This window comes from Ursus arctos, unplaced genomic scaffold, assembly GCF_023065955.2.
Source record: "Ursus arctos isolate Adak ecotype North America unplaced genomic scaffold, UrsArc2.0 scaffold_16, whole genome shotgun sequence".
Lineage (NCBI taxonomy): Eukaryota > Metazoa > Chordata > Mammalia > Carnivora > Ursidae > Ursus > Ursus arctos.
In genome coordinates this window covers 10749880-10767895 of record NW_026622830.1, presented here as the reverse complement: position 1 = coordinate 10767895, position 18016 = coordinate 10749880, and the positions used below count along the sequence as shown (strand labels likewise).

General features: G+C 43.1%; 1 protein-coding gene across 1 annotated transcript; it reads left to right on the top strand.

Annotated features, from left to right (window-relative positions):
• The first annotated feature begins 531 nt into the window (after positions 1–531).
• On the top strand, positions 532–16396 carry PARD6B (par-6 family cell polarity regulator beta). Its single transcript, XM_026503729.4, has 3 exons — positions 532–973; positions 5373–5595; positions 13225–16396. Exons 1-3 carry the CDS (start codon positions 908–910, stop codon positions 14046–14048), a joined length of 1113 nt encoding a protein of 370 aa, XP_026359514.1. The 5' UTR covers positions 532–907; the 3' UTR covers positions 14049–16396.
• The last annotated feature ends 1620 nt before the right edge of the window (positions 16397–18016 follow it).

Sequence of the window (18016 nt, the reverse complement as noted above, 5' to 3'; positions counted from 1 at the left end):
TAAACGACTCAACTGGGTGGTGGAGGGGCGTTGCTGCAAGCTGCAGCACCCCAAAGTGGACGTGGGGTCGGCGGCGCCGGGAACCGAACAGAACCACCGCGCTTCTGCGACCGGCGGGGCAGCGCAGCGCAAGCCCAGCCAGGCGCGCTCTCGCCAGGACCGGGTCGTCAGGCGCGTGCCTGCGCTTGCGCAAAAGGCACCAGCCCCAGCTCCTCTCCAGGTGCGCTCGCGCTTCCGGCCGGCCTTCCCTAGGCGGAAACACCAGAGCCCGCGCATGCGCTTTCCAGCTCTCCTGCTAGATCCAGGGAGGGGGCCAAAGGCTTCAGGTGATCCCGCCCCTCCCTCGCCGCGCGGAGCCAATCGCACGGCGGTGGGCGGGATTCTCGAGAAGGCGGTCCGCCCACGCGCTTCTCGAGGCGCGTATCGATTGGTTGGCGACGCTGGCGCAGGTGCGCGCTTCCTATTGGGTGTGGGCGGAGCGCGAGCCGCCGAGCCTTCGGCAAAGGCTGCAGGTGAGCGCGTGCACGCGCCGCGGCTCCCGCCCGGCTCGGGTGCGCGCGCGCGGGCTTGCGGAGGAGGTGGCCGAGAGCGAGATTGCGGCGCCTGTCGCCTCTGCTCCGCCCCCTCCTCCTCCTCCTCTGCCGTCGCGGCCGCCGCCGAGGCCCGGAGGGAGGGAGTCGTGTCCCCGCCCGCCGCGCCGCCAGTCCGACCCTCGGTCCCGCCGCGTGAGGAGCTAGCCGAGCGGAGCTCTACGCGGAGACCCGAGCCGCGGCCGCCCCTCTGCAGGTGCCTGTGAGGAGGCGCCCGGGCCGCAGCCGCTTCGCCAGCCCGCCGGCCGCGCACTCGCTCCTTGCGCTCCCGAGGGGCGGCCCGGCCGGAGGAGGCCGCCGCGGGGCCCGGCCTCAGCATGAACCGCAGCCACCGGCACGGGGCGGGCAGCGGCTGCCTGGGCACCATGGAGGTGAAGAGCAAGGTGCGCGGGGCCGGGGCTGGGCGGAGCGGCGGGCTGATGGGAGCCGGGGCCGGGCCTGGGGGAGGCCGGGGCCGGGCCTGGGGGAGGCCGGGGGCTGGCCAGGGAGGCCTGACGGGCTGCCCGAGTGTGTGCAACGCGGGGGGGTGCGGCAGTGGGATTTGGAGGCAGGAGGTGGTGGATAGTAAACTTGGGAGAAGGGGGCGAAGGAGGGGCCTTGTGTTTGTTCCTGGCCCAGGTGGGAAGACCAGTGGAGCACTTAATCTCCTTGAATCTCATTCCTGTTCAGGGATGGGAGATGTCGGAGCGCAGTGTGGTGCGATAGCTTTGGGGGAAATTCTAGCTCCTGGTCTATGAGTAAAAGGTATTTGGAACACGCGTGGTCACAAAATGTTACCCATTTCTTTGGTTCATGGGTGCATCGAGTGGTGAAAAGGAGAGCCCAGTGCAGTAAGGAGCCCTTTTAAAGTTAGCTTTGCTTCCTGCTATGGATTTCTCCAGAACTAACTTTGGTATGCGTTTAATCTGTGAAATTAACACTATCACCTTTCGTTTGAGTAGCCCTTTACAGTTTGAGGCTGGATGCTCTTTTCATTCTGCCGTGCTACCTTTTCACATCAAGTGTTTTCCTTCTTGACCGAAGGCATGCCAGTCTGCTGATAATTCCGTCCGTATCCACTGAATTCCTAAATTGCAGGGCTCCTTAAGCAGGGTAGTCTGTAGGGATTAGGGAGAAAATGCTTTCCAAAGGGGGTTTTGAGCTGGAATTTGAAAGTCATCGGCAACCACAGCAACATGTTCAGCAAGCGTTTCATCAGTTGAAGAGCCAGAGGAGTTTAGATGATCGAGTTTGATTCTCTGAGAAAAGGGAGGGGTCAGAAAGGTTATGACTTTGCCAGGCTCTGCTTTTATGCCAAAACCTGGAAGCCTTTTTGTAGAATAACTTCTAGACTCTGTAGAATAAAACTGTTTTTGAGAACACTTAAGATAGTTAAGAAAACCAAAACACCGGCAAGAAGGGGAGCACAGTACGAGCACATCAACTTCAAGAATGATGAAACATCACTGAATGTAAGACTACTTAGGGCAAATCCAAATCAGGGAGTGGTTTTGAGTGAAGGAGAGTAAGGAGAGCTCCCTAGAGCGGGTGGGAGGAATGGCTTTATTATCTAGAATTGATAAGCAAAGTTCTGTAAGTTGCTGTAACTGAGATCTTCGCCTCGGGAATATCCACATTCATTCTGAGTATCATTTAAACGTTTTGTGACATCTGTATCAGGGTAAGCAGTAGTTTCACCGAAAGTGTTCTGTTTAATAAGAATAGAAATGTAATTATAGCAATTTAAGGAATGTGCTCTTCCCTCTGTCCTCCATGGCACTGCCAGAGCAAATGGAAAAGACGTGTTTGAGCTAAGGGTTAAGATGACTCCAGATATAACAGGGTTTTTCCTCGAGCAGTATAGCGGCGGTGGTGGTTCTGTGCCCAATGGTTGAACTTTCTCAGGCATTTTTGTCATAAATCTAGTTTGCATCTGTGGGGGTTGAGGTTAAGAAAAGAAAAACACTTATGATGTTGCATAATCTTAGAATTCAGTTTGTGGTCCTAATCTTGGTAGCAAGTCTTTAATTCTTCACCATAGGAAAAAAGGAGTAGAGATTCTAGGGGCACTGATAAATACAATCAAATAGTAATTTCTCTCCTGGACTAGAAACCTGGAGCACTCTGGGACTGGAATTTCAGGCTTTCTGCCCCTTCTCTTCTGTCACCTGATCTGTGAATCCTTCCCACACGTGTGTCTATACTACATGTTATGTGTTTGATCTGCCATGCTGGACTTGTAGTGAACCGTGTCTCTTACGTAGAATCAAGGCATTCTGAGAACCTGCCCTGAATGAAGTGTACATCCTCTGTTCTTCTCGATGTTGGTGAATAGACACAATATTAGGTACTGTCTTTAGTGTGTCTGTGACACCTTATGTTTTAAGGAGATATTGTTGACACATTTATTTTTAGTGGATTAAATGAAACACTTGTCATCTTTATCATTTAAAAAGTATTTGGACAGATATTTTAAACAATATTTCCCTTTGTCAGCTGCCTTGGTGATATCACGGTTTTTCACAAAACTGATGGTCAGGAGGTTTGTAACCACAACCAGGTGACGTGCAGATCCACATTCAGGGTCTCTTTTTCTTCTGCATAGAAAAGAGTGTCAACGGTATTATCTGAGCAGAGCTGGGAAAGTTCCCAATCAGTAATGAAGGTGGTATTCTTTAATAACTTTGGAACAGTCTTTGGACTGTACGTTTTCTAATTACTGTTCATGGGCAAACAGTATTAAAATTAACTCTGTGGTTTCTTGAACGTACCAACAGATGCTGGGAGAAGGCCACATCCTGAGTGGCCAAGACAAACTAGATGGGCCTAAATAAGAGTTCTAAATGGCTCACGTAGTGAATAGTTGTTGACTGGGTCTTAATTTTATCTCTATCTTAGTATTTTTCTTTATGTAGTAAAACGTTCTCTTAATCCTATTGTTTTTCTGCAAGGAGCATAACAGTGTCTCTTGTTTAGTTTTGTTTTCTGCTAACATTTGCAAAAGGGCACATCTGTGAAGCCATACAATTTTTCATAGTTTTTATCATAACATTTAAGGACGAGAAAAACGTGTTGAGCAAAGGATTTTCACCCAAAAGCTTTAGCAAAGACGTTGGAGCCCTCAAATGTTCAAGTGTTAGATGTTACATTCACATACCTGGAGAAGTGGTAAACCCTGGCGTGAATCAGGGCACAAGGAGCTTGACGTTGTGATACTGGAATAAAGAACATGGAGGAGAAACTGTGACTTTTGATAACATCATAAGACTAGCTCTGATATGAAGGGTGTTGCCGAGTTTTTATTTACTTTGAAACGTGAAGGTGTGACTAAACTTTTTTGAGAGTTTTTGCAATGAGTCACCTTATGTTCTTGACAAATGTTGGTGTTTATGTTTCAGGAATGTGTTTTTATTTATTAGGAGAGGTGGTTTTAGTGAGTTTTTTAATTTAATACTAATGTAGTGTAGGTATTAGCAAAGCGGATGAATTTCTTCAGTGTAACAGACCCAGTGACTCCAGATATCCCATAGTTGCTTGGGAAGATGAATTGACACATTTGTAATCTGCTCAAATTATTCTGATGGGGACTCTCTCTGCTTGATGCTTAAGGCTGTGTTAGTATTACATTACGTTAGAATACATTAGTATTTCTTGTTAATAGTAGATATTTAGAGGAAAAATGAGTTCAGTGGTTGACAAATGTAGCAAACATTTGTTTAACGTTTTAAAAAAAAATCAACTGAGGACTGAGCTGAGTCTTTAATAGCTGGTCTCCACAGTGATTCCTAAGAGTATGATTATAGTTTTGTAGCATTTCCTAAACTTAGTGGCTGGGACACTTTCTGAGAAAGGCTGATTAACCTTACCTAGGTTTCCACCTGGAGAAACTGCCGCCCTGGGCCCATAGTAAGTCATAGATCCTGTTTATCAGGGACCAGATGAAGCCAGTCCTGAGTGCTGAATAACAGCCACTTTAATAATCTGGCATTTGGAGAGCAGAGGTGTGTTTCTAGAAGAGGAATCAGAATGGGGCATAATAGAGGTGTTTCTGTGGTCCCTTAATACCTCTCTGATGTCTTTGTCCTCTTTACCCACTCATGGGTGAGCTCCTGCTGCAGGCCTGAGCCTTTCCATCTTTAGGGCTCAGGCACTGTGCCAGGCACATAAGCACTACTTGCATTAATTGGGCGGTTGTAGGATATATATTTTATGTATCAGTAAAGCTTTTTTCCAGGATTATGATAGGGATGATGCTTCTTATCTCTAGACCTAGTTCTTACATGATGTACCTCCCATTTGTATTGTGCCTTAATGCCAAGAAGCTCAAAGTCCCTTTTTTATATGTTGCTATTAATTCTTGCCACTTCCTGTGAAATCGTAATTCCTTTTATGGGGGAAGAAAATTAGGTGCTTTTTGCTAATGGTCAACATAAAGACTTGGGCACATCTTTTTTACCCCATGGCCTAAGTGGGGCGAGGACTGCTGTCAGGATCTGGGCTCCAGACAGGGTTTGAGCTGAGTCACTATTGCAGGACAGTCTCCAGTGAGGCCCGGGAACCCAAGGGATTGAGCGGAGCCTGCATCTCTGGAAGGGAATGCCCTTCAGAGACGTAGCAGTGAGAAGGCACATTCCTGTGTCTCCCGTATGCTGTTTTATCTCCAGATAATGAGGTTTCTGACAACAGACTGTCTTTTTTATTATGGGAATACTATGCCTGTTAATTTTCCTATGGAGTGCGTTTTCAGATTGAATCCTGTTCCTTTTGCTTTGTTTTTAATTAATATGTTCGTTGTATTTATAGTTCGGAGCTGAATTTCGTCGGTTTTCACTGGAAAGATCCAAACCTGGAAAATTTGAGGAGTTTTATGGATTACTGCAGCATGTTCATAAGATACCCAATGTTGACGTTTTAGTAGGCTATGCAGACATCCATGGAGACTTACTGCCTATAAATAATGATGATAATTATCACAAAGCTGTTTCAACGGCCAATCCACTGCTTAGGATTTTTATACAAAAAAAGGGTAAGTACCACTGTGTAGAAAAATTGTTTTAGAAATAAAAGTAGTTTATTTTCCTCATTAATAGGATTATGCATTGAATCCTCACTTCGTTGAATAGAATTTTGTCCATGTAGAAAGGTGCGATAGAAAGACTGTGATTTTGGAAATAAGATTTCTCATTTTTTGGTGGCAACCAACTTTCAAGTGCCGTATTTACTACTTAATAACTACCTGAAGGAAAGTTACTTATTTAGAATGCTTTTCACAGAAAATTAGATAGCAAGTCATTATTGTGGAGGAATTTAAACACTGATACTAGTCTTGCAAAAGAACATTCAAAATAACCATCCTATATGGCAAGCATTTTCAAATGTATTTTGAGTTTTAAAACTTTTTTTTTTTTTTTTACTTTGTCCCTCCTCCACGTCTGTGTGTCTGTCTGTCTGCACATGGGCCTGATGTGTGCCATTTATTTCTTTGCCTTTGGTAAATGAAGAGGTTTAGAAAGCCAGCATGATAGCAGCAAGCTCAGTGTTGGTGGGATAATGAAAGCCTTACTATGTTTATAAACCAACCCAGAAAGCAGTTCGAGAGAATGGGTAGGGATTACCCTGGAAGGTGAAACTGTATTTCCAATCAGTTGATAAACCTTAGACCACTCCCAGGGCTTTGAAATTCCACTGATTACATAGCTTTGCTTTTCTGGGTTTGGAGGAACTAAAGTCTACCAACAAAATAAACCTCCAAGGGTAACATGTCCATTATCACTTGACCATTTACAGAATACTTAGAAATACACAAATTGATTTTCCTAGAGACCCCTGAGATGGATTTCATAGATCCATAACAGTGGCGTGGTACAATTAGAGTGTTAATCTAGGAATATTAGTTTGGCTGTTGGGGATGAGTTGGAGGGAGCAGCAGTCTTGGGGGGGGGGGGAGGGCCAGGAGCTGGTGGTGAAGGGACAGCTGGGAAGCCGCCCCATTGGGGGAGGCAGATGACGACAGTGGCCGTGTTAGATAAAGAGGGCATATCTGGTATTTGAGAGCCACTGTGCTCCCCGCTGGATGGCAGCGAGTTGAAGAGGAGTCCGACAGAGAACAGCTTTCCAGGTTCAAGTCTGATGGCTGGGACAGTGCCATCTACAAGCGGAATTTGGAAGAGGGAGATAAGTCCGGAAAGAAAACGGGTTTGGTTTTAGGATATTTGGCTGGTGAGTTTTAACCGTGCCACGTAGGAAATTGGAAATGGTAGACAGGAACTTTGGATCGAAATCTAGAGGCCCCGTCAGAGAAAATTGGAAGTCTGTGGAAAAGCGATAGTTGAGAAATTCTCGGGAGGAGACGTAAGGCCTCGTAGGAATGAAAACCAGGGATGGACCCTTGTAAAGCTGTGTACAGACTGTTGGAGACAAAAGAACATCAGCAGAGGAGAGAAAACAAAGCAATCATGTGGAACTTGTCATTTAAGCAGAATAATGTCAATAATTATTGATGATTAGGCCTTTCTTATTAGCAGTTGTAATTCTCATTAACAACTTTGTTTCTGTTTGGAATGTGTATTCAAGTGTGGAGTGACTTATTTTTAAACTACCGCCATCCAGAACATTTTGTTGGATTATCCTTTTTGTAAGATGGTGGGAGTTGGATTATACCACTACATGTTTTCATTACTGATGTTGTAACACTTAATGATTGTGGGATTGATTAATCCTCACATCTCTTAAGGGTGGTTATGTTCTGCTGTTTGCTTTTGAATATGTTTATATGTGAACAAAAGTTTTCTGTGTCCTAGAAATAAATGTCTAATATAGTAAACAGCTCTTAGAATTTGATTTAGAAAGGGGTGCCTGGGTGGCTCGGTTAGTTAGGCGTCTAATTCTTGGTTTTTGTTCAGGTCATGAACTCATGGTTGAGAGATTAAGCCCTGAGCCCCAGGTCTCTGCCGAAGGGCGAAGGGAGTGGTGAGCCTACCTAGGATTCTCTCTCCCTCTACTCCTCCCCACCATCTTTAAAAAAAAAAAAAAAAAAAAAAAAAGTTTTATTTAGAAATAGGCAATACATTCAAGAGAACATTTTTGTTTTTAAAAATATAAATGTAGGGGCGCCTGGGTGGCTCAGTCGGTTGAGCATCGGCCATTGGCTCAGGTCATGATTTTGGGGTCCTGGGATCGAGCCCTGTGTCGGGGCTCCCTGCTCAGCAGGGAGTCTGCTTTTCTGTCTGCTGCTCTCCCTGCTTGTGTTCTCTCTCTCTGTCAAATAAATAAATAAAATCTTTATTTTTTTTAAGATTTTATTTATTTATATGAGAGAGCACAAGACGGGGGGGGGGCGGGGGGGGAGGAGAAGCAGGCTCCCCGCTGAGCAGGGAGCCAGACACACGACACACGGCTCAGTCCCAGGACCCCGGGATCATGACCTGAGCCAAAGGCAGATGCTCAACCGACTGAGCTACCCAGGTGCCCTAAAATAAAAATAATAAAAATATAAATGTAATACAAATACGACTTATGGAGAGCATAAAAGTAAGCTGATCAAGCCATTCCTGTTTAATCGCCCCCCCCCCCCCCACTTCCCACTGCAACCAGAATAAAACCCTTCCTGTTTGAACTTAACAACCTCATCCTCTGTTCCCCCAGTCCCTCATCACAGCCGCTGCGCTGGCTGGCTCTCTCTCTGACTTTGAAAGGGTGTTGCTGTCCCTGTGCTTTTGCTCTTTGCTTTTCTCCTCTCTCCTCCCCCGGCTCCCTCCTCAATCCGTATCTTATCAGAATAACTTCCTCAGAGGGGTCTCTTTGGACCACCCTAGCCAGAGCCCCCTAACCCGGCCCCCACCTTTATCAGACCTGGAATTACCTTATGTAAGTACGAGTTATCTTGTTTATTGTCTGTCTTAACAGACTTAAGCAGTGCCCCGTGATTCCCAGTGATAACTTTTTTTCTTTTAAAGCTCAGCAGATGCTTGAGCAGAAAGCTGATTTCAGGTAAACTTCAATGGACATTAAATTCAGGAAGTTAATATAAAGCTTGACATTAAGTATAGTAACATTTTACTGCTTCATTACAATACACTTTGTTTTCTTGGCTTGTTGGTTCCAGTTTAGGAATCGGTAAGGCGGCAGTTACACTTAGATGGTACCAAGTGATTTTAAAAAACAAACTTTAAAACCATTTTAAATTTTAAAATCATGTTATCTTTTAAAATCTGATACATCTAGAAGTTTCTTAGAAGTGAAAGTTCACAGTTGAATGCGTAAACTATATAGTGTGAATTCGAAGATTGTATCGTTGCCTATCTTGAAAGGTTTTGTCTTATAATAATTTATTGTTAGAAGAAAAACCCCATACTCTCAGGCTATTGTCATGGAAGCAGAAACCAAAGAAAACAAAATGCCTGCTCTCTGAAAAATTAGATTCACAAAGAGGATTCCCAGATCTTTTGCCAACCGCCATCCCCCATTGGAGTTAAGAGGCTTTCCCAGCCAGTCGTGAGGGGCAGCCAAGTCAGGGACCCGAGGATGTGCACAGGCTGCTCGCCAGATCCGATCAGGAGTATCCCCACCACACCTCCTTGCTGTGTTACCATCTGTTTTCCTGTGACATCAGACAGACGCATTCACATCCTGGATTTATTCGAAAGAGTTTGTTGGAAACATTGAAGGGCCTTGCCTGCTTTACACATGGTTGTACTTCAGGCACGGCCTGGTAGCCCAGACACCCGATCAGTCACCTCGGTCCTTAGAACTGTGCAGTGGACATTAGTCTGTAGGTGTACGATCGCTTTTTAATGAATCCGGGTTTGATTTAGAAGTGCTCCAAGAGAGATGCATCGTAATTGTCAGCTGAATTTTGAAGAACAGCGTATGATACCAGTTGCTCACAACAGAAACCTGGGTGTCACCTGTGACACATAACCTGTTGTTCAGTCAGTCACCAAGCCTATTAGCAACAGTCCTAATTATTTTTCGGATTTGTTTCCCCATCAGCACTGCCTCTGCTCCAGACCAGGCAGTACCCCCCCCCCCCCCCCCCCCCCCGCCATGGTCTCCCTCAGGGTCACTCTCCAGTCAGGGTGAGCTTAATAGAAAAACCCAAATCTTTAGTGTTCTTCCCATTGCCCTTAGGCTGAAGTCCACAATCCTACACCCCCGGGAGGCCCTGTTCGTCTGCTTGGCCCCTGGCTGCCTCTCACTGGGTTCTTGGCTCCTCCTTCTCCCACGCCTCCCTCCCTATTGGATTTCTTCGTCTACCCCAACCTGCCCTCCGCTGTATTTGTTGCACCCTGTGCCGGGAACATTCTTCCCTCCCTTCTACCTGATTAGCTACTGGCTTCATTTCTGATCTCAGCACAAACCTCACTTCCCCTGGAGAAGCCCCGCTTCACCCTGCAAGGAGGCTAGGCTGCCAAAGCTCACTGTATCTACACCCAGGCTCTTGGCCCCTTTGTCATAATTTGTTTGCAAGTGTTCATTGCCGTCTCCTCCTATAGACTGTAAGCACCTTGAGAGCAAGCACCGCCCGAATCTCTTCTGTTCCCTGAATCCGCAGTGCAGGACGCAAGGCCTGGCCACATCGCCTGCTTCTGAAATGTTTGGTGATTGGTTTTTCTTATATTAGGAAGTGAAGGGATTTGCATACTTTGAATATTGCTTTAGGTGATGTTTAATCCTTTTAAAGTTGCCAAATTTAGTTCATTTAACCATTTTGGATTAGAACAGGGGTTTGCAAACAAGGCTTGCTAGCTGTTTTTGTAAATAAAGTTTTCTTGGAACACAGCCACACTTCGTTCCTTTCTGTATGGCCAATGGCTGCTCTTGGAGGGGAGAAGGTGGTCAACCCTGGAAATAGAATAATTTCAAAAATTACTTCATTCTTCCCTGTCTTCTCACAGAACTTCAAATGGGTCATAATCTTGAACTTTCTTGATGACCCTACCATGAACTGTTACTGTTTTGTTACTGTACAGGGATGATGATGGGGTGTATATGAGGTTTGTTTTTTTTTTCTCCCCAGATATTTATATGGGTATTTTTTTCTCCCCAGATTTGCTTTAACACTGTAGGCTTTTACTTCCTGTGTCTGTGCCTGCCACTCACTGGTGGACCCTTACCACCTGCTCTGAATCTGTGACTTGCGACTCCCTGTGAGTTAAGAAATGAGATAACCAGGCTTTTTGGAATTTAACTGTTTAAACAGTAAGAGGTCCGGAGGGGAGTTCCTGCAGGGCTCCTCTGGAAGTAAAGCGCAGGAGCTTTCTGCTTGTAAGGAATTGAGACACGCAGTTTGGCTCCTCTGAGGCATTCCAAGTGGATCCTTGTTGATTGCCGTCAGCCGAGATTGTGGCAGAGGGACAGGCTTGGGGTGAGGGAGGGATTGCCGTCTAAGCCTGTATCATGTACTGTTGCATAAGCCTGGGTTTTTACAGCGGGGGAGGCTGCTGTGAACCAGGTTTGCAAACTTTTCATCTTATTCTGAGTTTCGTGCTTTGACACAGACTCAGGTAGAAAGTGAACTCTCGGTTCCCTGTGGACAGTCACCTTTACACTTTAAACTAACACTCTGCACCCTGGCTTTCTGCCAAAATATTTCTTTTCCCAGTGGCTGGAAACTGATTAGCTAGATGGGAGAACAAAGGTGCCTTTGTGCTGGGGCATATTGCTTTTGAGAATTTAGCAGAGAGCATTCAAACAGTCTGGACGCGATGCCAAATTATGCAGATTTGGGGTTGTTTTCTTTTTTTTGGTCAGGTTTCCCATGTAGGCAACTTAATTTTGTTCTCAGTGTGTATGGTCTGGAATTTTCCTTATAAATCTTATGTGGGTTTTCTTAATTGATTGTTTTAAAATGAAAATACATACTTCTGAGAAAACACATTTCAGTAGAAGACTATCGTTGATAGGCTTTTGGTCAAATGTTGCCAAAAAGTTTCTTGTATCAGTGGGTTAATTTCCAAAGCCAAATTATAAATTTGTCGCTGTAAGAACAGGGTGTAGATACTTTATAAATAAAGACAGAATTATCCCCAGAGGGGGAAATGCCAAAAATTAAGGTACCCCTAGTCTCGTATATTTCTTTGCAACTAGCTTTTGAAGAATGTTGAAGCAGCATGAGAAAAAAAAGTTCTCCATACTCCAACACACACCTGACACTTAATACTCATTCTGTGAATGGGTAAGTTATCGGCCTAGTAAGAAAATTAAGGTCCAGTCTTTTCTCTGTATTTTGTACTCTTAATCATTATTTCGTGCCCTTAATTTCCTGGTTTATAGAGTAAAGATGATAATATTTATCAATACAGTGTGAGAGTCAAGGGAAAGAATATGAACTGAATCCTGTACAATCATAGTACGGTGGTAGTACTATTATCTGGAGCAGTAGCTGAGACTAAGATTTTGAACTAGTTCTTTGCGGGAGGGGGCTTTTGTCTCCTTTGTTCTTAGGAAATACATTTTTATCCTTAAAGATTCTGACCTTTTAGTTTCTCCTATGTTATTTTTGAAACGTGATTTCAAGTTTTACGCCTGATGTTAATTTCATTTCCTTTTTTTTTTTTTTTTTTTTTTTTGACCTCTAGTTTTCTGATGAGGTGTTTTGTTCGTAGGTATTTTCCTTCAGCAGTATGATTTCAGAAGGCCTATCTGGTTTTAGGTGCCCTGTCTCTCTTAGTTTCCATCAGAGATTATAGATTGCTGGCTGGAAGCATGAATGCAACCCGCTTCTGTTGTTTGATTCAAACTGGTTTGTGTGGTTGATATTTAATTAGGTGTCAGCATTTAAAAACGAAAACATTTTTACTTAAAAAACAAGGCTCCGTGGCAAATGGGATTTGGCCACACAAAATCCTATAGTGGAGGAAAGCCTACCTGGCACGGGGGCAGCGATGCCGTTAAGTGAGGCTGGAGCGCTCCCGCTGGCCAGTCCTCCCACTCCGCGTCGTCTGCGGCATCACCGCGGAGACAGGGTCCTCTGCGCTTCTTTGTTTTTCACACAGTGAAGAAAACAGTTAAATCTTGGACTTCAGCCTCTTTCAAAAGTGAGGAAATTGAAGATTAAGAACACCCCTGGAAACCTGAGGGAGAACGTTTATTCGCAGAAGACCAAAATTCCTAAGTTCTAGATATACGTTCATCTAATTTACATGATCATTTCATGCATTTTATCTGTTTCATTTAATTACATCACCTGCCCCGCCAGCCTGTATAGTACAGGTTCATTCTCTTGGTTTACCTTGGGACTCAAAAGTGGCCCATTTTATATCGTTGAGTTAAGAAATAGGCAACGTGGAATTTCTTAAACGAATGAAGGAAAAATACGTTTTAAGTAACTCATTTGAAATGTTGTTCAAGAGTGTGTTTGTTAAGCTTATCAGAATTTCATTTTCCCCTCTCACTGTTAAATAGTCCTTGAGTTTTAGCGGATTGAACATTTGGGATTTTACGATGTGTGCTTGAGAGGGCCACCTAGTGGTTCCTTTTTAGTACAGCAGATGGTACTGCCGCACTACATTTTGATCTGATTAGAAATAAACTAATATTTAAATTGTTTATGTACCAAATACATGTGAGTTATCTCTTCTGTATAGATTCAGCTGTAGATAAAATGGGTGTTTTTACATCATTTCTATAATTATTTTATTTTATTTTTAAACAGAAGAAGCAGACTACAGTGCCTTTGGTACAGACACACTAATAAAGAAGAAGAATGTTTTAACCAATGTATTGCGTCCTGACAACCATAGAAAAAAGCCACATATAGTCATTAGTATGCCCCAAGACTTCAGACCCGTGTCTTCTATTATAGACGTGGATATTCTCCCAGAAACACATCGTAGGGTTCGTCTTTACAAGTACGGCACCGAGAAACCCTTAGGATTCTACATCCGGGATGGCTCCAGTGTCAGGGTCACACCGCATGGCTTAGAGAAGGTCCCAGGGATCTTTATATCCAGACTTGTCCCAGGAGGCCTGGCTCAAAGCACAGGACTGTTAGCTGTTAATGATGAAGTTTTAGAGGTTAACGGCATAGAAGTTTCAGGGAAGAGTCTTGATCAAGTAACAGACATGATGATCGCCAACAGCCGCAACCTCATTATAACAGTGAGACCAGCAAACCAGAGGAATAATGTTGTTCGGAACAGTCGGACTTCCGGCAGCTCTGGCCAGTCCACAGATAATAGCCTCCTGGGCTATCCCCAGCAGGTAGAACCAAGCTTTGAGCCAGAGGACGAAGACAGTGATGAAGATGACATTATTATTGAAGATAACGGAGTGCCACAGCAGATTCCTAAAGCCGTTCCCAATACCGAGAGCCTCGAATCATTAACGCAAATAGAACTCAATTTTGAGTCTGGACAGAATGGTTTTATTCCTTCTAATGAAGTGAGCTTAGCACCTGTAGCAAGTGGCACAAACACAGAAACACATGCTCCGGGTCAAAAACTCTTAGAAGAAGATGGGACGATCATAACACTATGAAACCTTTGTCTGAATGTCTTCGGAGTGAGGCTGCCGAAGGGACTTGTAAATTTGGCTAGTTCAAAGCATATATACCTCTGAACCAGTGACCTGGAGTAGGCATGAGAAAAATAATATTGCAAGCTTAAAATGTTACTAAAATAGTAGTTTGATAATTGTTAATGTAAACTTCAGTTTGTCAGAGGTGAGTCTAAACCTAAAAGGGGCCTTTGCTAATGAAATCATGTGCTTCTGCTATTTTGTCTCTAGAGAACTGAATGTTAGAGCACATTCTCAGAACTATGAGAGGACCAGATCATTTCCGTTCGAAGTGGTTGCGTATTTAACCTGCTGTGCAGAGCCCAGTTAGCTTTTCCTTTAACTGTGTTTTTTTAAAATTCTAATGTGAAGAAGTCTGATTCTGTCCTTCGGTACCTTGGGGACCTCAGCCCCAGTGTTCCCTGTATTTTATTTTGATTTTTTAGTGTTGTTCCCCTGTTGCTAATTGTTACAAGTAATTTTTTTCAAATCCTTTTTTTTTTTTTTTTTTTCTGATATCTAAGAAATCAAACCAATTGCCTGTTTTGGGGAGTTGCTTCCTATGTCGTAAAGCATTGAAACCATGTTCCTGAATTAAACTCTAACAGTTGTTCAGGTTTCAACCTTGTTCATCCTATAGCTTTCACATTTACAGACTCATTCCACGTACATATGACTTAATGTCGCAAAAGGCAGTTCCATTAACTGGTAATACGTGAGACCCCCTTCATCTCCTCTCGCCCTCATTCCCGTCTCATCGGAAATCATTGCTTTTGCTGTTGGTGTGTGTTTCGTTGGTGTGCTTTTATACTCTGCTGTTGTATTTGAGTAGTACGAATCAGGTTGGATTAAAAATGCACCCCGATTAAGAGACTTTTACACACAGGACAGACGTGCACTTTTTTATGTGAGCTATTTGGTTTTTCCTTAATGGGATTTCTAGGAACACTGCCTACACTTTATGAAGAAATATAGAGTATTCACCTTGGACAGGTAGAGTTTATTGCTATTAATTTTATGAGGCTATTTATTGCTTTCCAATGCATCCACTTAGAACAAGTGAAGGGTAAGGCTGCTGACTTCCATTCCTCGCCTGATTTCCCCGTACGGCGTGCACGAGCGCTACAGTGGGCCTGTATATAGAAACCCAGGATCGTGTGAAGCACATAAGCTCCCTGTGGCTTATGGCTATTTCTCTCAGAGTTATTTATTAATTAATTTTATGGTAGGGCTAGAATGGGTACCTCTGTAACAGCCGCGTGCTACGGAAACAATGAAGAATTAAGTGACTCCGTTTTGAAGGATATTTTCTCTCTACGGTAAAGATACATGAAGAAGTCTTGGACTGAAGGAAGGCCACTTGACTCAGAATACTTCATGTATTTTGTTCACGTTACCACTAAACAGATGATCACTGAACTAGTAACTGCACAGCATTATATAATGCAATGTACTTTTGTTGAATTCACCCAAGTTCTTCCACTTCTCTACCACTATTTGTTAATGGCATTCCAGCCTTAACCTTCTGTGAGGTATAGAAATTTGACTCTTGAACGGCAAAATGTTAACATGTAGGTTAAATTTCATTTATATTATAAGTGGTGCAGGGGTTCAACACATTAAGTAAAAATCCTTTCACACACTACCTCTCTCTTTCTCTCTCTCTCTTTTTTTTTAACAAAGTTTTAACATCCAAACTTTTCTCTTGGGGGAAAAATACTTCAGGGCTTGACTTTTTGTACAAATTTTAACTATAAAGTACAGATTTGTCTTGTATGCATTCATGAAAATGGAAATCAAAGCTGCTAGTGCTTTTTATTTTAATTATCCTGCCAAGGGTATATGTCAGTGGTGTTAAAACTAGATTTCTCATTTAAATTATTGGTGAGATAATTGATTACTAGACGTATTGTAAAACCAATAGATCTTGGTTATACAATCAAATGTCAGTTCGTTGATAGAATCAGTTATTCCAAGTGTACCTTATTAACAGAAATATCAGTGGATTCAGCATAAAATTTTATAGTACTAAATGTCAAGCCTAACTGTGAATTTTGTTCTGTATCTTGAGTAAATTTATGAAAATGTTCTCATGAGCTATCAACAAAATATATGTACTTTTGTGAACTATGAATTTTCTAATTAAATTTTACATGCGACAACATGATTTTTACATGAATGATACTTTGTTTAAACTATCAAATGTCAGTATTTTACTACAACTGTTATAAAATGTACATTATCACTAAATGAACTTTGATTTTAAAAATCAAATTAGCTTTAGTTGCATATTATTTTTTACAAATAAAGATAGACTTGTATAAAGGCTACTTTCTTGTTTGCAAATATATGAAAAGTCACCCAACAAATATTTACCAAGCACTCATTATATAAAATGAGTAGGAAGAAGATAATACCCTGGCTTCCTTAACTTTTAATTTTTAAAAGATAAACGCCAAGCTGTGTATACATGGACTGCAACTCTGTGTGAGCATATGATTATGTGCAGGACGATAGCATTTAAAATGTAGTTATTCTGGTTGTGTGAGAGGTAACGTGTGATACTGCAGAGTTACCATTTGCAGTAAGATGATTTGCAACAAGGCAAAAGTAGTTTGTAATGGGACAGTTGGTCTTCTGCGATTCAAATTCACTTAGTTACGCTATTTATTACCACCCTGGCTGGCATTGCCCATACGGGTTGCGTTCGTTTTGTACTGGACGATGGAAAAGCCCTGAGATAGATCAGACCCTCCTCCTGAGCCGTTTCTAATCCCAAATCCATCACTGTCATTGGCTGAGCTGATCTGTGCACTAACTCTGTCAGCCAGGGTGGAGGATAAGCCTTCTGATGCCTTCCCCCAATTGAAAAACAGATTGAAAATCCTGAGTAAAAAATAAGCGTCATCTACATAGAACTCCTTACATCACTGATTGGTAAGGATTGTGTTGCATTCAGTACCTGACACTTATCTCTGGGTTTCAGGATCTATGAAACGATGGTATGGAACTAAAACATCCCTTTCACCCCCCAAAATAGGACCCCAGTGTTGTTTGTATCTTAAATCCCTGCTGCTTCCAAGTCTTTAGTTCTGGGTAAAGAGTTAAGTTTGATTTTAAGGAAAAAACAAGTTTGCAAGGAGAAATTAGCGCCTCTGTTCTGATTGTATGCCTTCAGGTGCTCAGCTAATGGTTACCAGCAACTGGCTGCTCGCTGTGATCGCCTTTTGGGTTGATGGCAGTTTAATTGTGGGTGATGAAGCTTTAAGTGTCTACGTCAACGATGTGGCAGTTGAGCTCCTACACAGAGGTGTTGGGGTGTCTTACAAGGCATTGAAAGTCTTTCTGACAGTGTATTACCGAGTGATGGTGGCTGTTAGCTGCAGGCTAAAGCAGACTCCCCGTGCCTCCTGGTGTGTCATTGGGTGGATGTCTGACTGGCTACTAGAAGGTAAATTATAAAGGAAATTACTTTGTAAGATTTAGAGAATACTTTAAAAGATAATGTCCCTAAATTGTATTTTATAAAGTCTGTGCATTTTATAAATTAATATTAAAATTCAGTGGAGTTCGTACTTTATTTACAATCTATATTTAGTTTTCCCATTTTTTTTAGGATTTTATTTATTTGAGAGAGAGTGAGCATGAGCAGGGGGAGGGGCGGGGGAGAAGCAGACTCCCTGCTGAGCATGGAGCCCAGGACCCTGAGATCATGACCCGAGCCAAAGGCAGCCGCTTAACCGACTGAGCCACCCAGTGCCCCCAGTTTTCCCAGGGACACCTTCTTTCCCAAAAGAAGCCTCTCTTTTGGAAATGGTATTTATTCCAAAACCAATGTTCTTCATGTAATAGGAAATAATTATTTTCTAGTTTATTCTAGTTAACTAGTTCATTATAATCCCAAGGAATGGAGAACAGTTACTTAATACAGGATTAGTATAGGTAACGTT